We start from the raw sequence: 20,771 nt of genomic DNA on the forward strand, positions 1-20,771 counted from the left end.
CACCTAACCCTAACCCTAACCCTAACCCTAACCCTAACCCTAACCCTAACCCTAACCCTAACCTAACCCTAACCCTAACCCTAACCCTAACCCTAACCCTAACCCTAACCCTAACCCTAACCCTAACCCTAACCCTAACCCTAACCCTAACCCTAACCCTAACCCTAACCCTAACCCTAACCCTAACCCTAACCCTAACCCTAACCCTAACCTCCCGTGTGATGAATCCCTTTAGCAGCGTTCGAATAGGGGACTTCACCCACACTTTATACAGTTCTTCTCGCATGTTTGCACTAGGCGTCGTCCGATCTCTCTCCAGCTCACACTGCCCATCATGAACAGCATACCAGTCCGTGTAGACTTCCTCCTCCAACAAATCCCTGATGCCTGTTCGGTGCTCAATGGGAGAACTAGCATTCGGTGAAAGAATGTGATGTAGCATGATGCTATAGACAAGTTCGATGCGACGGGCCGTCGAGAAAAAGTTCCACAGGACGCCATGGACGCCCAGACCCTCCTCTTCTGGATCACCGCCGATAAAGTCAACCAGATGGTTGCGGCGAAAGGTCGCGGTTCGCCTGTTGGCCGGGCAACGTTCAATGGTGAACATATACCCAGCGATGCGAGAAAGGCGTTCGGACATTGACCAGGATGTGGAAGCTGCCATGGATATTGTACTGCTCTTGGGACTGTAGGCTCCTGGCGGTGTGTGGTTGTTGGTGGGCTTATTGTGCTTGCCCTTTTTCTTGTGATTATGTTGCTGGCGATGACGGGGAGACGAATTGTTGGACATTGGAGAAAATAATAAAGGTGTTTGGAGGGGGTGCTGTTTGGTAGGGCTACTCTTTGTACGTGCCTGCAAAGGACGCAAATTGGCAATGTCAGAGCAGCGGCAAAGCAGAGAAACCTAACTACACACCTTTACTTCCATCTTTAACCTCACTTTTTCCGCTTCTCGACATAAAGCATCGAATGGCGCCATGATTTTAACAAAGCGCTCCTCCTCCTGAAAACTCTCCCAATCCACTTCCAACTCGACAAACAAGTTGGCGCGTAGCATCTGCCGGGTATATAAGCCACGAAGTTCGGATGACGACAAGGCATGGCGGTGTCGGTGTTCGTAATGATAACGATGCCTTTGGCTGTGATGCGAGGAAACTGTAGATGAATGAGAGTGGAGATGATGAGCCCGATATTTCAGAATGCGTCCCAGTGCGTCGAGGAATTGGCAAATACGATGCGGGTGAGAGCGTCGGCATGCGGACGTTGTGCTGAGGTTCAACAGAACAGAATAAATGTTGTGGTATTGACCGGCATCCTAACTTTGCATGATCTTACCAAAATGCCCAAGTGCGTCTTCAAGGCCAACCCTATCCCCTCTCTCCTCCTTCCACGCTACAATGTCATCAAAAAGCTCGACATCATCCACATACATTAACAATATGACCCGTGCTCCAATGGTCCGGGTCACAATGTCCTCATACCCAGGCCCCGATAGTTCAAGCATGATAGGAAGCCTCGCACGTTCCAACGTGGGAACGCTCACTTCAGAATCTGAATCACTCCCAGATGATGGTGGCCGCGTTGGGGGACGAGGAGTGTGATGGCGAGGGTAGACACGAGAGGAAAATGTTTCGGATTTCGGGAGAGAGTCGGCGCTGCTGGAGGCATAGGAAAAGCGCAGAGTCGTCGGGTCCGGTGCCTCGGCCTGCAGTTGGGATAAATTATCTTGCCTGAGCTGGTGCGGGGACGCTGCTAGATGTCGGCGTTGATGGGGGGGCGTTTGTGTATGTCCTCTGTTCGACTTGCAGCATGGGCCAAAGATATATTTGAACGGGTGAGCGGGCACACGAAGGCTCCTGCTGCCGAGGGTATACTGGAGATGTGCCACCCGCTGGTTGGAATACGGTAGCGGCATGACTACTTCCCTTGCTCAACCCTCTTTGATCGATGCTTTCGCGTTCAATGGGCGTGCTATGTCCACCCTTTTGTCGATGATGCTTGCTTTCTCGAACTGCTAATTCGTCATCTCCCGATCCTCCTACATATCTACCCTCCCTGAATAGATCGCGATTCGCTGATTTTTTTCTTCGACTCTTTTCTACCTCTCCCGTCTCAGCAAATCGGGTTGCAGCAAGGACAAAATTGGAATCCAGAGCATGAGCAGTTCCCGATCGGCCAGTGTGTCTGTGACGTTGTCGATGGGGATGATGAGCTCGTGCTGGAGTCTGAAGGATGGGATCAGAAAACAAGAACATAATGTGATGATTCTTATTCATGGGTCCATATATTCGTTATTAGCTTTACCTCTGTCGTCGTGGATGGGAGCGAATCAGTTTCGTGCTGCCTGACTGGCGACTCGTTCTGATGGCCTGCTGCAGACATGCTCTACCGTGCACACTGGCGCATGATGGATAAAGAGCTTTAGAAAACGAGACCAAGTGGAAGACTTGCTGAGGACCCCAAGCCGTTTGCAAGTTGCTGCGCAATGGGAGTTTCCGTATGGAATGGTTCCAAAATAACGAAACACTTGGAAGGAAAAGTGGGAAATTTTGCGAAAAAAGTTGTACCCGCTCTCTGAACAGCAATTGCATTGCAACTCTTTTTTTGTTTACACTTGGGGATGATCATCACATCTGCAAATGCTTGGGAATGTTGAAAGCTTGCAATAATAATAATAATCACTCTTTTGAAATGTCATTCCCTACGATTCTTGTCAGCACATAAGTGTGTGGGAAAATAGAAATGTCAGTGCCACGGAGCATCGCAGCCAGTTGAATTAACCACATTTATTGTGAACCTCACGAAGATAAACAAAAAAACGGGTCCAATACGTGCGGCAACGAACTGAATATTCTGCAGTTGCTCCACCATTGAAAAACGGGTCCAATGCGCAGTTGTCATATTTCTATATAAACCTGCCTTCCCTGCCCATTTCCCAGGTTTTCATCCATTTTTCTATTCCAATCATCATGCTGCCAAAGAAAAAGCAAAAGCTTGAAAAACTTGACAAACCCACCTTACATACCTGCAACAAAACTTCCTTTGCAAAAGCTTTCCTGCCAAATGAGATCTACCACCAATGGCTTCTAGATTACATCACCATCATCCATCAACTCGCTGACCACACTTCCCACGTGCTGAAATTCTACATCCTATCTGCACCATCCTTTCCCATGGTAGATCAAGATACAATCGAAGTGATTCTCTATCTTCTCAACAAAGGTGAATCATGGCAACCAAAAACCGGTGCAAAAAAGGCATTATGCAAATCCTTGTTGCCATACATCCAACAGTACTGCCACATTGTTGGCTATGTTCATCCAAATCTACAAAAAGAGCAGCAGTCAATCAATTACCTGACAGCAAGTATGATGACAAACCTGAAGGTCAACATTCAAGAACATTTCATGATGATGCTGCTCCAATATATCAATCTGTGGCTTGACGTGAAGGGACGGAAAGGGCAGCTGCCACTGAAAAGTGATGCGCAGAAAGCTTTCTTTACTCGGCTATGCTATTTAAAGTCAGTTTTCCTTTTCGAAACCATGCCAGAATTGCTGGATGACTTGACTGCTGAAGAGAGTGAACTTCTAGAAGAGATTTGGTCCCTTAACATTCCCCTTTCTGATGACCAGCCACTCGCATATTCCATTGCTGTAGACCCTCTCGCGTTCTTTCCTGCATACTGTCAGGTGTCAAGCCTATATGAAAAGCATGGATTTCGATGGTTCAGCGCCATCCCACTTTGCTGCTCCCTCATCCAAAGCCATGTGTGGATTGACACTGTCATCCTCTACTCTCATGTTCTTTGCATCACATGACAAGAAGCAGAAGCTGTAGAGAAGGTCGATTTATGGTTGTGCATCTGCAATCTACGTACCAAAGCTTTTCAGTCTCACCATGGTATGCAGTTTGAAGGCTCGATCACGACAGATGGAACCTTGGTATCTGTATACCTAAAGCACCCAGAAGGAGACAAGTATGGAAAGCATGGAGCGAGAAAGTCAGCAAACATGGTGGTGGCAGAGGTCAAAGTGCTTTATGTGGAGAACAACTTACCTGCTTGTTGAGCAGCAGAGAATGTCATCATTATTGACCCAAACAAGTGTGACATTCTGTACTGCCAAGACAGCAATGGTACGACATTTTGCTACACCACCAACCAGCGAGCCGTGGAGACTGGAAGCCATCGATTTGCAAAAGAACTGCAGCAGATGAAGAAAGCGGGAATTGACCTCATAGAATCATGTATCCCTAGCCACAAAACAATGAACCTCATGGATTTTACTCACTATCTCCTCATTCGGCGCACTGATTCAGATCATCGAAAGGACTTCTATTCGCATCCTGCCCACACGCGGTGGAAGTGGCATGCATTTATAAACCATCAGAAGAGTGAATCGAACCTCATATCTGACTTGCGCAACAAGTATGGTGAAAACTTTACCATTGTGATGGGAGATTGGAGCGATGCCGGTCAAACTGCAAGATTTCAGACCTCATCAAAGACGAAAGGTTGGCATGCCCTCTTTACGTGCAACAGGATCAACTGCTTCCTTCTCGACAAGTATAAAACCTCATCTGTCTGCCCTCACTGTTCCTCTGGCGTTGAAAAAGGCTTCAAAACACGACCTCATTCAAGACCTTGGCAGCGAGGCAAGATTGAAAAAGTCCACGGATTGCTGGGTTGTACCAACCCTAACTGTTTGCAGCAAGCCTGGACAATGCGCTACTGGAATCGAGATACGCTGAGCACCTGCAATATGGTAACGATCGTGCAATCAATGTTGGCTGGACATGGTAGACCAGACGTGTTCAGCAGGCAGTGTTCCAGCCGTAGCGTAGCATAGATTGGTTAGATTAGCTTTTCCGAACCGGTTGTCGCCGGTTTATTCCCTGGTGTGGAGGCACTGACATTTGTTTTTGCTAATACACTAAGTGTCTGTCCCTGATACGCTTTCTTGCGATTTCCCACAAGTAGTCCGTTGAAAGAGATTTCTTCCTCTTTGTAATCTCTCTCTCTCTCTCTCTCTTCCCTCTCTTTTCCCAAACCTCCTCCCACTCTCCTCCAGTCTCATCTTCCAGTGCAACTTAGCTAAATTCCCATTCAAAAAAAACACCCATATCAAAAACTAAAGCCCCAGTAGGAAATCGCGCAATCTTCTCTTTTGGCCATAAATGGAAATTTCCGGTTGGATTTTTGGATGGGGTTCTCACATAATGTGACGTTTTTCCCTCTCTTGGTTGCTGCCACCGCTGCCTTTTATTACTTGTCAGTTTGCTCTGTCTTTTGCTCTGGTTATTTCCCACACACACACGCACTTGTCGTTATCTTTTGTCAAGGACCTCATTGCAAACGCGCTTGCCCTTCATTTGAGAATTGGTTCTGGTCTCATCTACTGATCGCTCTCAGGCAAATCCCCTGCATATTGAAGTTTGGCTACTAGAGGAGGGGTTTACCCAGTGACGACACATAAAGCAAAAAGGGGAGAACAAGGAACAAGCTCTCGAAACTTGGGTATGCGTGAGAAAAAGACTGTCAAAACGAATTCGACAGCTTTCCCAGGATACTGATAAAATGCCGCTTACAGGAAGAAACAGCCACCCACAGTTACTCCACCCATCGGTGTCGCTCGATCCGGTCCCCCTTTTATCCCGCACCATTGTTCCTTCACCGGTACGAGTCCAAGACGCCGCGTACGATACTCGAACTGTCCTATTCCTTTGAGTCGGGTATGTGCAATTGGAGTGCAGTCAACCTTAATAGGTTCACTTTCTCACCTTCATTTTTGCAAACGTGAAACAGGGCCATCGCACCTGCGCTCCCAAATGCCCCGCCCACAAACTATCCACGAAGCATCGCTTGGAAGAAGCTCGAGACCGTCTACGCCGTCCGGGCCTCCAAGCCGCCACTCAACTTACGCGTCGGCCCTACGATCTCGCACGCACAGCTACCGCAATACTCCTGGAGGGAATACACCGGAAATTGGGGAGCAAGGGGAAGCATGGGACGGAGATCCTGATCGGACCCAGTTCAGACACACTGGGGACTTTTCTGCCATTCCTCCAAGTAGTCACGATGATGTTCATGAAGACTGGGAGGAAGGGCACGAATCACCAGAGGGACATGACTCTGGGAATGGATCGGGAGGCGAGGGCCAAGAGTCGGATGGAGAAGCGCGGCGGTTGAGAGACGTTCAAGAGGTCAGTTTTCTTTTTGCTCGAGATGCTGAAATTGCTAACGTTGGTATGAACTGACAATGGTACCTTCAGGCTATCAATGTAAGTCATCCGTTCGGTCTCAGAATATGGAAGCCGGCCTTGTATCGGAAATTCCGTAGTATCGATACCAAAACGTACAATGCACTGCATGCTACACCTGGCGAAAGACCGACGCGTACACTTTACCTCAATCCGGGAAATATACTGTGGTTGATCCTTTTTGGCTGGTGGCTCGCTCTCGTGTACTTCCTGGTGGCGACAGTTGTGCTGGGTCCCCTGGCTTTTCTTGGAAAGGTCGGAGCCACGATATACTTTTGTGGGAACGAGCGTGAGGAAATAGAATGTGGCCTTACGAGCTGTGTTGGATGGTTCTTCATTGAGCTGGAAAATATCTGGCAGTACTCAAAAGTACGTCCTCTGCACAGTGTTTCAGTAGCCTTTCTGCCCCTCTAACATCTGATGCACATGGTAGGTCTTAATGAATCTTTCCGGATATATCCTGTGGCCTTTTGGCAAGTTCATTGCGAAGCGCCGAGTCTATCACATGGTCTTCCAGGAGGATCATGATGGGACGGCAAATGGCGTATCAAATGAGCGGACGGCACTGTTGTCTGATCACGATGGACAGCGATATTCGGAAGATACCTATGTTGTTGGCATACCCGATGATAGCGTTCCCGCAACGCCAGTGCCAGAACCTGCGTCATCAGCGGATAGACAAGACTTAAAGGTTGCGGCTTGCTGTGACAATGAGGCCAACGCAGAAAATATGAGCGAAGTTTCCGAAGAATCTTGGCATGAATTTATGTCGTCGAGTCGCAGGTACAGCTACGCGAACGGACATCATCATCGTTGGCCAAAATGGGTTCCGCGATGGATTAGAAGAGCGTACAATGCTGGACTGGCAGGAAACTTATTCCGGCTGCTGCTCCTTATAACCATCGCACCTTTGCAGTTCGTCGTGGCTTGCATGTGCTCCTTTCTCGTCTTTCCACTGCCAATGGCCAAGCTGAATTACGTCCTCTTGAAGCATCTTTTCCGACACCCACTGCAGATCTCTGCCCACACTCCTGTGTACTCCAAGAGACCCAGCACTCGTCCCTCCAGAAGCGCTAGCCTGGCATCTCGCGCATCGGATATTTGGCGAAGGTCGAGTCGCATGTTTGGGCGGCCCACAAGCATATTTTCCGAGTCGGCCGAGCCCATTGCTATTCCTACCACGTTAGGAACCCCGACGCAGATGCCAAGTGGTGCTGTGGCTCAAGGTCCCCAGCTGGCTCCCGAATTCCAAGTGATTCTGTGCACTTATAATGCTCTTGGATGGGATTACTACAAGTACACGTATGACGGGATCAACATCATTGTTATCAATTTGATAGCAGTCGTCATTTTCGCGCTGGTAGATTTTTACGTGATCGGTCCACGCTTTGGTTACACCGGAATTGCAAGTAACACTGTTATTTTCGTGGCGTCGCTCATCAGTTCGATTCCTTTGGCGTACTTTATCGGAATGGCCGTTGCGTCGATTACGTCTGAAACAGGGTCTTTGGCTGTGGGAGCGGTGATCAATGCCACTTTTGGATCCATCATCGAAATCATTCTGTACTCGCTCGCACTGGTGGAGGGCAAACAGCGCATGGTCGAAGGTGCCATAGTGGGATCTTTACTGGCTGGCTTGTTGGCCTTACCTGGTGTGTCAATGTTCTTTGGTGGATTGAAGAAGAAGGAGCAACGGTTCAACGCAAAAGCTGCTGGTGTGACAGCCACCATGTTGATCGTAGCAGTTGTTGGGATGTTTACGCCTACCTTATTCCAAGAAGTGTATGGAACGCAGAAGCTAAAGTGCCTAGAGTGTCCGACAACTGTGGATCAGCATTCAATGACTCCCCTCGGACTCGCGCTATCTTGTAAACATTGTCGTCTGATTAGCCCGCGCCCTTCGGAGGACCCGATTTACTTGACCAGTACGAGGCCGCTGGCATGGCTGTGTGCTGCTGCATTACTTTTGATGTATGCAGTCGGACTGCTATTCACATTGAGGACCCACTCACGTGTGATTTATGACAAACCCGACAAAAAGGTGAAGAGAAGGCGGAGGGCGGCTGCTGTATCCAGGGCATTGGACTTGGCAAAGAGCGACCATCATCATGGAATTCGTGCTATTGGAGGATTAGGAATAACAAATGATTATGGAGCAGAGGCTGCAGATCGAGAATTGCGTGAATCAAGAAACCCGAGAACCTCGGCAGCTGGTAATATTGGACAAGGACACGGGAAACGGGTATCACGAGTTAGCAACGCGGCCTCTATTCCCCCGAATGAATATCCCTTTCCTAACGTTCCACTAACGATCGAAACTTCCACCGGTTCCCGACCAGTGAGTCTTACAACCCCCACAACACCCATCTCGCCGTCCCTCCCGCCCTGCCGCGGAATTCAAACGACATCTGGTGTCGTTCAGGTCGTTCACCCCGATCCTGTTGTTTCAGTGATCGGTGGGGATGATTGGGATACGGCCTCAACAGGGTCATCCGAGTCTGATGAATCGGAAGCCCACGGACATGACCATCCAAACTGGAGTATTTTTAAAAGCGCTCTGGTTCTACTCGGGTGTACGACATTGTATTCGCTTGTGGCGGAAGTTTTGATCAGCTCCGTGGATGAGGTTATTGAAGCGTATGATATTGATGAGAAGGTTCTCGGTGCAACATTGTTCTCGATTGTACCGCTTGTTACAGAATTTTGTGAGTATCATTGTGAGCATTTTGTGGTGTTAAGTAATCATATCTCATTATTCTCTTTTCAGACAATGCTATCGCTTTCGCCATGAACGGCAACATTGCGCTCTCCCTTGAGATCGGCTCCGCCTATGTTATGCAAGCCGCCATGCTCCAGATCCCAGTCATGGTTGCCTTCTCCTCGTTGTTCTTTAAGCCTAGTCCAGCTGATCCCCCCAGTTTACCCACGTCCCCTCTCACTAAGCTTTACGCCTTGTTCTCTACCCCCACGACACCCTCCACCAGTACGAGCATAGATGGCTTCACCATGATCTTCCCGCGATGGGACTTGTACGCTGTGCTATTTGGCACCTTTATGTTGACATACGTCTACACGGAGGGTAAGAGCAATTACTTTAAGGGAAGTATGTTACTGGTAGCCTATTTCATTCTTTTGGCTGGGTATGTATTTGAGCCGGGGGACTCGGGTTGGGGAGAGGCAGTATAGTTGGCATGTCTGATTTTGTCATGATTTGAGTCATGGTTGCTTTTTTTTGCGGTATTTGGACAGGTGGTTCTCAGTTAATAGGGATTCGTAGGATTTAGTTAGGTTGGGGCGGATATACCTTTTGTGCAGGTTGGGATCATTTTCTGTTGTAATTGGGGTGTGATGCCGGAGCCGGCATATTGTTGGAAGTTGTAATATTTTGACGCAAGGAACCATTTAAGATATGGCCCTTCGAGATTATAGAATTCCAGTTATTGAATCGACCGGCGAGACGCGCGGCTAAACCCCTGTGCAACGTCATTGGCTCATCATGCGGGCTATCATGCAGGTCATCATGCAGGTCATCATCGATCTTGGCTCCTGCTGTGCTGCATTTGAGGGTCCTGGTAGTCAACATGACAGGTTATCAAATGGGTCGGGTATATAAGAAGAACAGAGGGTTGAGTCTACATGCACAAGTTTGGTTTTAGTTTTAACCTGTATGAGAATCTCTATGTAATAGTGCACGATGGACATGGACGGATCCTTCTTGATTTGTTTATTGGTTGCTCTGATAACTCTTTTGGTCACCCCTGGTACAAGCACCCCGCTTCACAAACGCCAATTGCCCGTTCCGAGTTCCTATGCTCCAAACTACACTGAATGCCCTTCGGGTTCGATTATCCGATCGGGCGTCAGCGTGAGCAATGAAGAAAGGCAGTGGGTACAAAAGAGGGATACGGTTATGTCAGAGTTGTGGCGAGCAAGGAATGTGAGTGGGGTAGTGCCCAGAGTCGGGATTGCTATTAGTGGTGGTGGGTACAGGTACGTACTTTGACGGAATTAGGGCGAAGAGAAATGAATATTACTCAACCTTAACTTACTGAGCAGAGCTATGTTATATGGTGCATCCATCATCTCTGCCATGTCCAGTACAACACCCAACAACACCTCTCCTGCAGCAGGAATTTTCGAGCTATCCACATACCTGAGTGGGCTATCCGGCGGATCATGGCTCGTGTCTTCACTCTACAGCACCTCTCCATTCCCAACGCTCACTCCTCAAAATCTTTCGCACATCTGGTCACTCCAAGTCAATCTCCTTCGTCCTACCAGTGGGCTCATAGACACTACGGAGGTCTATAGAGACATTTCAAAAGACGTCGACGACAAGTACAATGCCGGGTTTCCTGTATCGATTACAGATGTATGGGGACGACTGGTGGGCTTGCATTTGAACCCCGGGGGTGAGCAAGAAGCTGCCGAGGCAGACATCAAGGATACGCCGCTGTGGTCGAGTGTGGTCAGCGCAAACGAGTTTGGCGCTGCTCAGATACCATATCCAGTTATTACCACAGTGCAGAGGAGTGAAGGCGAGGCCCATGTCACCGTCATGGCAAATATTGTGAGTTTCAATTCAGTGGAATCTGTACCTGATGGGTCTCATGATATGCTTGCTTAATTATTTGGTGGTTTTTATTTGTAGTGGGAGTTCAACGTTTATGAGACCGGCTCGTATGATGATTCCATAAAGTCTTTCATTCAGACAAAATATCTTGGCACGTATCTTTCAAATGGTACTGCCCAGCATCGCCCAGAAAACACTGATACCAGGCGCAATACCAGGTACAATGCTTCATGTAGTTGGCCTGCTTTCAATTGCACTCGTAAATCAAACATCCTTTTACCAGCATCACCCGCCAACCCCCTTGCGTGACAAGCTTTGACCAAACTGGTTTCTTAGCCGGCACATCCTCCTCTCTCTTCAACGTGGAAGTAGCGGGTCTTGGTTTCATTATCGAAACCTTGAGCGGCATTCTTTCTTCCCGTGGTATAGACACAGCATTGATTCCCAATCCCTTTGCATCACTCCCAACAGTAAATGGATCCATCGCTACGCCCACCCAACTCGAACTGGTCGACGGAGGCGAGGGAGGACAAAACATACCGTTATGGCCCTTAGTCATTCCCGATCGTTCCGTGGATCTCATATTTGCCGTGGATTCGTCCAATGATGGAGCAGGTTATCCCAACGGGACCAGTCTGATTATTACCAAGCAATACGCCGGATGGAAGGGCGTGGATACGTGGTTCCCACCTGTACCGTCCACCCCAGAGGCTTTTATTGCCCAGGGTTTACATCGAAAGATGACGGTTTTCGGTTGCGCTGGGTTAGCAAACAATGGAGGTGGTGGTGGGAATTATACTGGCCCAATGGTCATTTACGTTCCAAACCGAGAGGTAACATACGCAACCAACCACTCGACCTTTAAACTCGAGTACACCATGGACGAAATAACTGGCTACTTTACGAACGGCGCAGCTCTGATGAGCGATAACCCGTCCAACGCTACCGCACCTCCGTGGTCTACCTGTCTCCCCTGCATCCTATCCGCTCCACTTTACCGTAACGGCTCAGCAACGCCTTCCCAAGACTGCCAAACGTGCCTTAAGGCCCATTGTTGGGACGGAAGTGAGACGGGTACACCCCCTGGTGCGGGGATGGGCCCCCCAGCTACGAGGGGATACACGGGCCAAGGGCCACCGCCGAGCATTCCGTTTGTGACAGCTGACAATGAGGGAACTGCAAATGCGGGAACGCGTAGGATGGCGGGTGGGAGGTGGTGGTCTGTGGGATTTGTGGTAGGGGTTATCGCGACCTTCCTTATGTGATCGGATGTGCACCTCGGACACTGGAATATAAGTATCTATAAAATAATGGTGCGCTGAAAATGAAATGTTTTTAACCCAAATGTACGTAGCTCACATTGAAGGAAGGAATTCATTGCAAGTAACAAAGTAACAATCTAGACACGCTGATAATAAGGTGTGCTGTAAATTTTTCCAAGGCCGCGTGGCGCAATGGACTAGCGTATTGGACTTCGGATCCAAAGGTTGCGGGTTCGAGTCCCGTCGTGGTCGTTCGGGTCCCCTTTAATAATCTTTTTTTTCATTTCGACCTTTTTCCTGTGTTGCCCTACGATGGCTACTGTCCCTAGGATGAGATCTTGGGTGTCTTCATCCTGGCAGCCCTTGGTTTACCAGCGGAATTTGTCGTGTCAACAGGCTTTACATCTGTATTACGTGAATGAAAGACAGTGTTGGTAAACGTATCATAGAATCGGCTAGAGACGGTTTCCAAGTAAAAGTCAAAAGAATACATTTAACTGACTACGTTTCTAGTCGACTTATTTTCTTTCGTCTCATGTATTAATAAATTGTGCAACTTGGTATTCGAATAGGTTGTATTGCTTCTAACCAAGATAAATACAATTGGAAAATGCCACGATGACATCACCACGCCGATGGAATGGAAAATCTCGCATAACCTTCCTGCAGCTACCAACTAGCACGCGACGTTTCACATGGCATATCTATAAGGTTATTCATGTATCAAACGCAATTAAAATCTCTTTATACGGACTGCGCCATTTAAACTATTAACGTAGATGGGGAAGAATTAATTTCCGGAATATATACAGCATCAGTGTGTGGCAAAAGAATGCATGATGGAATGAGGTACGACTTGTAAGCATTGGAAGGTAAGGATCAGCGTGAATACGAATTCTCTAGATCAGTAGTCGATTGCCCAGCCGTTTCTGTCGAGATGGAAAGGTCAAGGACTACTCATAGTTAAAAGTGCGATTGGAGACCAGCTTACTTGTCCAAAAAGTCCCCAATTGCCTCTATTACAAGTGAAGATTAATCTTGAGTCCACAATGCTCATCTTTGTATTGCAGCTGCACCTACCTTTCAATGCCAAATTGGGTATCAAATCCTTTTCAGTCATCGGGTGTCGGCTCAACGGATCAAACTGCCCAATCTTTCGTAAATGTGAAACAATCTCTGGTCGATCGTATGTTATCCCGCTGGGCGTAATGACGGGGTCCGTCATGATTTCGAATGAGATCTAGAGGCATGTTAGAGCATATCACTACGATGCATTTCAGGTTTTGTATGTACCTTTCCGGTGTAGTAATCAGGCACTTCGCGTTTCTGTACTCGTAAGGATGAGAATACGCTTCTGCTGTAAGAACCGGGATAGTCGGCTAACCTTTGCTGTTTCATCAGCTTTAGTGAACAAAGCTGTTATTTCAGACAAGCGGTTGTCCTGTTCCGAACACGCGATCAGAGTCAGCCAGAACGCCAAACTCGACTCTACATTCCCAAAACTTACAAATTGACTGGACATCGCCTCCTTCTCCGCATCGTCAGCTGAATCCAACTGTTCTAATTGTCTACGGCACACTTCAGAGTTTGTCACCTAAGAAGACCTGCGCCAGTATGACTTACCTTCGTCGATCCCTCTCCACAAGATCTGTGAGATATCGGTATAGTTCTGATTCCGACTCTCGTCGTTTCTTATCAGTCAACTCCCATTTCCTTTTCTTGGCCTCACGGAGCTTTTCAGCGATCTCTTCTGAATAGCCTACACGCTGTTCAATGGACAGTTTGTATGCTACGGAAGGGAATCGGGTTAGGAGTCGTAGTGATCTCAGATCAAACGTCGACGGTAGAGAGTACAGGTACGTGGAAACTAACCTTTGGTGAGGGCGTGAATGGCACCTTCCAGGCGAGTATCGATGGCTGATAATGCTTGTCCCAGCTAGATGAATTTCTTGCGTCAGAGAAAGCCACACCAGTTCATGGTCAACTCCACATACCAAATAGTGCCCCTTCACTGTCAGCAAAATCAAGGCAACGGTCATCACAATTGTCATGCACAAAGGCGTTGGACCATTTCATTCGTACCCAATTTTGGATCTATCTCGATAGCCTTTTCCGCATCTGTTATTGCTCTCTCATACTGCTCTAACCGGAGAAAACATAGCGCTCGATTTGTATAGTAGGTGGGAATGGTCGGATTATGTATCTGCAACAAAAAAGGGCGAAAGCAGAGTGTTAGGATCATGAGCGTCAGATGTACGATGGTTCAAGATTAGGCGAATCAAGAGTATCTCAACACATACGATCGCCACAGGGAACGGAAGGCAGCTCCCTAAGCTCCTTAGCCACTAGCATTCCATACCGCATGAACAGGACACCTACTATAGCCTTGCCATATTCCCGTATCGCATCGTCATACAGGTGCTGTCCAAAATAGACATTGCCTTGCAGCTTGTGTGATTCAGCTTGAGACATCTCGGACAGGCCAGAGTCGGATGGGGTGGATTACCCGTTGAAAGATAGTAAATATCTATTGACAAATGACAAACCCTAAATCTGTGAATCTAACTGCTATCTAGGATTTGAAGCTAGCCAAACGCCTCACCCCGGTACTCGGGCTGTGGCACAGCTAGGAATTGCGTGATCAACTTTATTTTTAGAACACTACCAGATGACAAATCAGGAACACCTTTTTCTGCGTGAAGCACCTTCGGACAGACATGCAATAGACTTGCTGGCAAAAGCCCATTATCATTTTTGAATAAAGGATAAAATGGAGAGATTGTTCATAGCGTTGGGAAATGGTCCTTTAGCAACTGAATTAATGCTAATTGGGAACTATATTGGATTTGCTGCGGAATGTAAATTTGTTAAGACATGACACCTGTATAATCCGTCGTATGATCGACTTGCTCAATGGATAATAATGCTAGAAGCAACATGTCGGTGGTTGGATCCCATTTTGCGGATAAAAAAGATGAGTGTTAATCAGTTGAAAGAACCCTTGGTACGTGGGTTAGTCACACGTTCGGATTCCGATGTCCGCGGAACGATCGAATTCCGAGAATTGGACCATAGCCAAAAAAAAGTTATTGTTGATGAGCGAGATTTGACGTCGATTTCCCTTTGTTTAAAAACTGAGGGATGCGATCAGATCCCTTTCACACCCACTCACCCCCACCTATTGGCTGGCATTTGTCGAGCCTTTGGGCAAGGCAACATTTCCCCTTAATCCCCGTAACAGTCCGTCCTTGTTATTATCTTTATTTACGCATCTCATCATTTTGCATCGTACATCTCCTAATCAAATATCGACAAAAATGTCCAACGCGGACCTCCCTCACATTAGCCAAGATGCTGGTGAAGACGGAACACCTTTGGTCAGAACAAACACAACTGGCCGTGTCATTTGGCAGGGACGCCTGTCCGGTGAACAGGCACGTCCACTAGACGCCCCAGACGAAATCGTGGTCGGGTTGCCGTCGCAAACGTCCGAAAGTCAGGCAGGACAAAGTCCACCACAGGAACCCGAACCAAACCTGGAGAGCGTGATAGAAGTTCGAGAAACGTCCGCGAATGATACTCATGATGCGCGGCCGCCTCAACCGGACCGTGTTCAAAGCTTGACGTCGTACCAGCGTGAAATGGCTTTTGGTGAGCCATTGGCTGTAAAGAAATATGTCAAGGGCGAAGCTGGCGAAATATTCGAAGAGGTGTCGGATGATGAGGAAGAAACCGATGAAGGTATCGTGGCGGACGCGCCGTACAAAGTTGAAGATCATGATGTGCCAATGAACGACATTTCCAAGAAGAAATCTCGGTCGTCGCTGGCGAGTGGAAAGAGTGGAAAAAGAAGAAAGGGTGGAGTCGACCCTCGCAAAGACGATTTCGATTTCGAAGCTTGGTTACATTATCGTCAGAAGAAATACAATGAAGCGGGCTTTATTGTACCGGAAGTCATCCTCACCTACAAGGACCTGGCCGTGTTTGGAGATCCTGTTGTCCAGCCATATATCGAGACAGTAGGAAAAGCGATCCTGAATACGATCAATATAGTGCCCCCTATCCGCCGAATGACTAGGTCTCTGGCAGGCAATCCACTGCCAAAACCCGAGAACAGACAGATACTATACCCAATGAACGGATTCTGCAAACCAGGCGAAATGACACTGGTCCTCGGTCGTCCGGGCGCAGGCTGCTCAACACTCCTTCGCACGTTGGCCAATGTTACGGAGGGCTTGTCTGAAGTGAGGGGAGACGTGGCATTCAACGGGATCGACAACAAGACGTTCAAAAAACAGTATAGTTCCTCAGTTGCCTACAACCCCGAAACCGATCCTCACTTTGCAAGCTTAACTGTGCGCCAGACACTGCGGTTTGCGCTCGAATGCCGAATCGGCGGTGCTGTAGAGGAACGAAGACGAGAGCGTATTGAAGAGTGGATCGATGTGTGTGTGAGAGTGTTTGGACTGCAGAATTGCGCAGATACGAAAGTCGGGGATGAAATGATTCGAGGTTGTTCTGGTGGTGAAAAGAAGCGCGTGTCCATCGCCGAGCAGTTGTGTGTGGCTGCCTCAATGGGATTCTGGGATGGTTCAACCAAAGGTCTTGATTCGTCTTCCGCTCTCGACTTTGTGCGCGCTCTCCGGGTCCTGACGGATATTACCCAAACGGGCAATGTCTTGTCACTATATCAAGCATCTCAAGACATTTATGATCTGTTCGACAAGGTGTGCTTGATCGCCGATGGTCGATGCATCTACTTTGGCCCTGCCAAGGATGCCAAGCCCTACTTTGAATCCATTGGATTCTTCTGCCCCAAACGAAAGGTAACGCCAGACTTTTTAACTGGTATTACCGAACCGATGGAGAGGGATGTGCAAAAGGGCTGGGAAAGTAAAGTACCCAATACTACTGAAGAGTTTGAAGCGATGTTCCGTCAAAGCGATGTGTTTAGAAGAATGGAAAAGGACCGGGAGGCTTTGTTGAATGATGTCAAGGTTGGAAGACGTGGGTCGATCTTCGGAAAGCAGGTGCTATCGAACAAGCAAGTACTCGGTCGAGATGACTTGCTTAAGACACAGTACACGACGTCGTTGTGGCAACAGATCAAGGCCAATTTCAAGCGTGAAGTTAACCTGCAGAAGGGTAACGTCGCATTGATCGGCCGTGTGTTCTTTGATACCTTCATGGCGGTGGGTGCAAGAGGCGTATATCCGCTGCTATTCGTGGTTCATTACTGACAAGCCTGCGCAGATTATCATCGGTTCAGCATTCTTCCAACTCGAACCTAACGTCTCCGGTGCTTTCTCACGAGGTGGTGTACTCTTCTTCGCCCTACTGTACAACTGCTTCGGTGCCCTCGCGTCTGTTCCGCTGGTGATCCAAGGACGTGCTGTGGCAGCCAAGCACAAGTCGTATAAGCTTTACAGGACGTATATCTCACCGCTTATCATGCAAGCTGTGGATATTCCGGTTTCAATCGTGATGATTATTATTTGGAGTTGTATCAACTACTGGTAAGTTCCAGTATGGAAGAGCGATAAAGAATTCATTAGTATTGAGTCTGCTTTTCTGGGCAATAGGATGGTCGGCTTGAAGGCTACTGCTGGAGCATTCTTCTCCTACATGGCGTTCCTCTTTGCCGCTAACCAAGCCTTTGGTGGGATGGTGCGCATCGTAGCCTCTTTGGCACCAAACCTGGAAGCCGCGACGCAAATCAACGGTATCTTCCTTCTATTCTTCATTCTATATACCGGATATATCATTCCGTATCCCTCGATGCAACCGGTCTTGAAGTACATCTTTTGGATCAACCCCCTTGCGTACGGTCTAAGAGCGCTATTGGAAAACGAGTTTGACGGACAGCAAATTAATTGTGACGGTGCATTCTTACCTCCATATCCCAATGTTCCTGATGCAAACAAGGGATGTGCTATGAAGGGTTCCGTCCCTGGCCAGCCGTACGTGGACGGTATGGCCTACCTTCGGGAGAGCTTTGGATACGGCGCCTACAACCGCTGGTTCAATTTTCTGATTCTGATGGGATTCTGGGTCGTGATTATTTTTGGAATGATGGCTGCAAACAAGTATGTTGACTATTCTCCCCGATCTTACTCGATCAACATGTGGAAAAAGGCCAAGGACCTTGCCGGCCGTCCGGGACGGAAACACAAGGGGGCGACACAGCAGCAAAATGGTCCTGCAGATTTGGAGCGCGGACCGGATGGTTCTTCTGTACCCACCTCTGGGGACCCAAACAGCGCCGAGCGCACCGCCGCAAAGGTTGGAGGAATAATCAGAGCCGAGGCTTTCACATGGAAACATATCAATTATACTGTTCCTACCAAAGATGGACCGAAACAATTGCTGAACGATGTGTCTGGTTATGTGCGCCCGGGAGAATTGACCGCATTGATGGGATCGTCCGGTGCGGGTAAAACAACCCTCATTGACGCAATCACCCAGCGTAAGACAATTGGCAAACTTGAGGGGCAGATTTACGTTGGCACACATCCTCAGGACAATCTTTTCAAGAAGAACACTGCTTACTGTGAGCAAATGGATGTGCATAATCCGGGTACAAGTGTTAGAGAAGCTCTCCGGTTTTCCGCCAGATTGCGTCAAGAACATTCGGTGCCTCTGGAGGAAAAGTATGCGTTCGTCGAGACTGTCATTGGGCTTTTAGAGCTGGAGCCCATTGCAGACGCCGTGATCGGTGACTCTGCAACCGGTGTCGGTATCTCCAACGAGCAGCGAAAACGAGTTACTATTGGTGTCGAGCTCGTTGCCAAGCCGAAAATTCTCTTCTTGGATGAACCAACGTCTGGTCTGGACTCGCAAGCCGCTTTCAACATTATTCGTTTGCTCCGCAACCTTGCCAACAGTGGCCAAGCCATCCTGTGTACCATCCACCAACCGAGTGCGGTTCTCTTTGAACAGTTCGACAGTCTCCTCCTTCTTGCCCGCGGCGGGCGCGTAGTCTATTTTGGCGAACTCGGTCAAGATTGCGAAAAGATTACTGGTTATTTTGAAAGCCAAGGCGCTCCACCATGTCCACCCACCGCAAACGTAGCCGAATACATGTTGGATGTCATTGGGGCAGGAACAGCTCGTCGGGATGCAACAAGAGATTGGCCAGAGCTGTGGAAGGAGAATCCACGATTCCAACAGAATCTAGACAAGATTGATGAAATCCGTGGTGTGGGTGATACTGGAGCAAAAGACGTATCGCAAGCGGTGCATTTGAGGGGAAAAGCCAAAAGGGAACAGTTTGCTGCGCCATTTTCGACCCAGTTGGGCGTTGTTTGGAAGAGGATGCTGATATCATATTGGAGAAAGTGAGTATCGCTTATGGCCCTGTGACACGAGTCCGTGTGTTGAACTCATGTTTTTTTTTTGTTTTGTTTAGCCCGGAGTACAATTATGGACGAGTGCTCTCTCAAATCATGGCTGCTCTTCTCATTGGATTCACCTTCTTCCAATTGACCAACTCTGTAACGGACATGCAGAATAAAGTCTTTGCCATCTTCATGGCTATGACGATTGGTGCCTTATTGATCAGTGAGTTTCCGTGTTCTCCCTTAATGTTATCTGCTATGGCAACGCTGATTGGTTTTTCATAAGATTTGGTACAGCCGAACTATATTCGCAACAGGTCCTGGTTTACGCGAGAAGCGGCTGCAGGCTTTTATGACTGGAAAGCCTTTGCACTATCTATTACAACCGCTGAGATCCCCTTTGCTCTCCTTGCTGCAACGTGTTTCTTTGTGATCTTCTACTTCTTGGCTGGGGTATGTTTTTACACGCTGTGGAATTGGCTGACATGTCATTTTCGATACTAAATAGTCCGGTTTTATCTCTGTAGTTGAACGGAGATTCTTCCCGTGCCTTTTACTTTTGGCTCATTTACGTTGTGTTCAACTTCTTTGGCGTTTCGCTTGGACAAATGATTGCCGCCGTGTCTCCCACCCTGCAGTTTGCTGCCGTTTTGAATCCATTCTTCTTGTCGATGCAAATGCTTTTCTGTGGAGTAACCAGTACGTTGATATCTGCCACATGTGTTTTGACGTCTGACGCACTCTTAGTAATTGATCTGTAAACCAACAGTAACATACGCGGCGATGCCCAAATTCTGGCGTTCTTGGCTCTACCACATCGATCCTTTCCGCTACTTTGTGGAAGGCGTAATTGGAAATGAACTTGGCGGGGTACCAGTAACTTGCGAAGGAAACGAAGTGACCATCATCTATCCTCCTTCCGGCCAGACGTGCAGCCAATATTTCCAACCCTTCTTCCAGGCGGGTGGTCCTGGCCAATTGCGCGATCCCTCTTCCAGCAGTGTCTGCGAGTACTGCATGTATGCTGTGGGTGACCAGTTTGTCGAACGGCTCGGTTGGTCTTTTGACAACCGATGGAGGAACTTTGGGATTTTGTGTGGGTTCTGGGCTTTCAATATTGTTGCCGTTGCCCTTTTGGTGAGACTATATAGGACTGGGCGCTAAAGGACATGCTACATATTATCTAGACCACACTTTTTACTTGCCACAATAATATTATTTCTTTCGGAGGTTCAGTTCGCAGCAATACAGTAGTTCTTTAATGGATAATCTGTCTGAGCGAGGCTTATCCCAGTTGACCATCACGTGATGAGCTCCCAAATGACAATCCTCCCT

The 20,771-nt window shown here is 48.1% G+C and overlaps 7 protein-coding genes and 1 non-coding gene across 8 annotated transcripts; 4 read left to right on the forward strand and 4 right to left on the reverse strand.

The window, feature by feature from the left end:
* Window positions 1-211: 211 nt before the first annotated feature.
* SPPG_05717 (uncharacterized protein) lies at window positions 212-1,060 on the reverse strand (the record flags this gene model as incomplete). The annotated part of the gene is made up of 2 exons (XM_016753930.1): window positions 212-856; window positions 920-1,060. Coding segments are annotated over 2 exons (786 nt in total), but the record flags the coding sequence as incomplete, so codon positions are not given.
* Window positions 1,061-1,197: 137 nt separating this feature from the next.
* Window positions 1,198-1,507, reverse strand: SPPG_09299 (uncharacterized protein; the record flags this gene model as incomplete). Its single annotated transcript, XM_016757458.1, has 2 exons — window positions 1,198-1,271; window positions 1,339-1,507. 2 exons carry the CDS (start codon window positions 1,505-1,507, stop codon window positions 1,198-1,200), a joined length of 243 nt encoding a protein of 80 aa, XP_016606776.1.
* Window positions 1,508-1,724: 217 nt separating this feature from the next.
* On the reverse strand, window positions 1,725-2,385 carry SPPG_09300 (uncharacterized protein; the record flags this gene model as incomplete). The annotated part of the gene is made up of 2 exons (XM_016757459.1): window positions 1,725-2,228; window positions 2,308-2,385. 2 exons carry the CDS (start codon window positions 2,383-2,385, stop codon window positions 1,725-1,727), a joined length of 582 nt encoding a protein of 193 aa, XP_016606777.1.
* A 2,611-nt stretch (window positions 2,386-4,996) lies between these two features.
* SPPG_05719 (calcium/proton exchanger) lies at window positions 4,997-9,729 on the forward strand. Its single transcript, XM_016753931.1, has 6 exons — window positions 4,997-5,521; window positions 5,595-5,736; window positions 5,810-6,207; window positions 6,277-6,633; window positions 6,698-8,969; window positions 9,032-9,729. The coding sequence occupies exons 3-6, from the start codon at window positions 5,833-5,835 to the stop codon at window positions 9,448-9,450; spliced, it is 3,423 nt and encodes a 1,140-aa protein (XP_016606778.1). The 5' UTR covers window positions 4,997-5,521; window positions 5,595-5,736; window positions 5,810-5,832; the 3' UTR covers window positions 9,451-9,729.
* Window positions 9,730-9,797: 68 nt separating this feature from the next.
* SPPG_05720 (uncharacterized protein) lies at window positions 9,798-12,135 on the forward strand. The gene is made up of 4 exons (XM_016753932.1): window positions 9,798-10,254; window positions 10,321-10,834; window positions 10,916-11,055; window positions 11,121-12,135. The coding sequence occupies exons 1-4, from the start codon at window positions 9,959-9,961 to the stop codon at window positions 12,100-12,102; spliced, it is 1,932 nt and encodes a 643-aa protein (XP_016606779.1). The 5' UTR covers window positions 9,798-9,958; the 3' UTR covers window positions 12,103-12,135.
* Window positions 12,136-12,277: 142 nt separating this feature from the next.
* On the forward strand, window positions 12,278-12,351 carry SPPG_10131. The gene has a single exon. It is a non-coding gene; the product is annotated as a tRNA-Arg (tRNA).
* A 311-nt stretch (window positions 12,352-12,662) lies between these two features.
* Window positions 12,663-14,889, reverse strand: SPPG_05721 (uncharacterized protein). Its single transcript, XM_016753933.1, has 11 exons — window positions 14,479-14,889; window positions 14,182-14,302; window positions 14,094-14,110; window positions 13,972-14,035; window positions 13,723-13,888; window positions 13,607-13,667; window positions 13,484-13,540; window positions 13,393-13,425; window positions 13,180-13,339; window positions 13,091-13,115; window positions 12,663-13,028 (listed from the first exon to the last, which is right to left on the reverse strand). The coding sequence occupies exons 1-11, from the start codon at window positions 14,569-14,571 to the stop codon at window positions 13,004-13,006; spliced, it is 822 nt and encodes a 273-aa protein (XP_016606780.1). The 5' UTR covers window positions 14,572-14,889; the 3' UTR covers window positions 12,663-13,003.
* A 298-nt stretch (window positions 14,890-15,187) lies between these two features.
* On the forward strand, window positions 15,188-20,696 carry SPPG_09301 (uncharacterized protein). The gene is made up of 7 exons (XM_016757460.1): window positions 15,188-17,291; window positions 17,353-17,615; window positions 17,682-19,436; window positions 19,508-19,659; window positions 19,723-19,889; window positions 19,964-20,135; window positions 20,206-20,696. The coding sequence occupies exons 1-7, from the start codon at window positions 15,417-15,419 to the stop codon at window positions 20,598-20,600; spliced, it is 4,779 nt and encodes a 1,592-aa protein (XP_016606781.1). The 5' UTR covers window positions 15,188-15,416; the 3' UTR covers window positions 20,601-20,696.
* Window positions 20,697-20,771: the final 75 nt, after the last annotated feature.

The sequence above is a fragment of the Spizellomyces punctatus genome (assembly GCF_000182565.1).
Source record: "Spizellomyces punctatus DAOM BR117 chromosome Unknown supercont1.10, whole genome shotgun sequence".
Classification (NCBI taxonomy): domain Eukaryota; kingdom Fungi; phylum Chytridiomycota; class Chytridiomycetes; order Spizellomycetales; family Spizellomycetaceae; genus Spizellomyces; species Spizellomyces punctatus.

What these genes read in the sequence shown, in the direction of transcription:
- SPPG_05719 (XM_016753931.1), top strand. Translation starts at nt 5,833, where the DNA reads ATGCCCCGCCCACAAACTATCCACGAAGCATCGCTTGGAAGAAGCTCG. An exon ending in GGTTGAGAGACGTTCAAGAG is followed by an intron (nt 6,208 to 6,276) that starts GTCAGTTTTCTT and finishes TGGTACCTTCAG; the next exon opens with GCTATCAATGTAAGTCATCC. An exon ending in ACCGCTTGTTACAGAATTTT is followed by an intron (nt 8,970 to 9,031) that starts GTGAGTATCATT and finishes TTCTCTTTTCAG; the next exon opens with ACAATGCTATCGCTTTCGCC.
- SPPG_05720 (XM_016753932.1), top strand. Translation starts at nt 9,959, where the DNA reads ATGGACATGGACGGATCCTTCTTGATTTGTTTATTGGTTGCTCTGATA. An exon ending in ATTAGTGGTGGTGGGTACAG is followed by an intron (nt 10,255 to 10,320) that starts GTACGTACTTTG and finishes CTTACTGAGCAG; the next exon opens with AGCTATGTTATATGGTGCAT. An exon ending in TCACCGTCATGGCAAATATT is followed by an intron (nt 10,835 to 10,915) that starts GTGAGTTTCAAT and finishes TTTTATTTGTAG; the next exon opens with TGGGAGTTCAACGTTTATGA.
- SPPG_05721 (XM_016753933.1), bottom strand. Translation starts at nt 14,571, where the DNA reads ATGTCTCAAGCTGAATCACACAAGCTGCAAGGCAATGTCTATTTTGGA. An exon ending in GGGAATATGGCAAGGCTATA is followed by an intron (nt 14,303 to 14,478) that starts GTAGGTGTCCTG and finishes TTTTTGTTGCAG; the next exon opens with ATACATAATCCGACCATTCC. An exon ending in CATTCACGCCCTCACCAAAG is followed by an intron (nt 13,889 to 13,971) that starts GTTAGTTTCCAC and finishes TCCCTTCCGTAG; the next exon opens with CATACAAACTGTCCATTGAA.
- SPPG_09301 (XM_016757460.1), top strand. Translation starts at nt 15,417, where the DNA reads ATGTCCAACGCGGACCTCCCTCACATTAGCCAAGATGCTGGTGAAGAC. An exon ending in TCTTTGATACCTTCATGGCG is followed by an intron (nt 17,292 to 17,352) that starts GTGGGTGCAAGA and finishes AAGCCTGCGCAG; the next exon opens with ATTATCATCGGTTCAGCATT. An exon ending in GCTTTTCTGTGGAGTAACCA is followed by an intron (nt 20,136 to 20,205) that starts GTACGTTGATAT and finishes GTAAACCAACAG; the next exon opens with TAACATACGCGGCGATGCCC.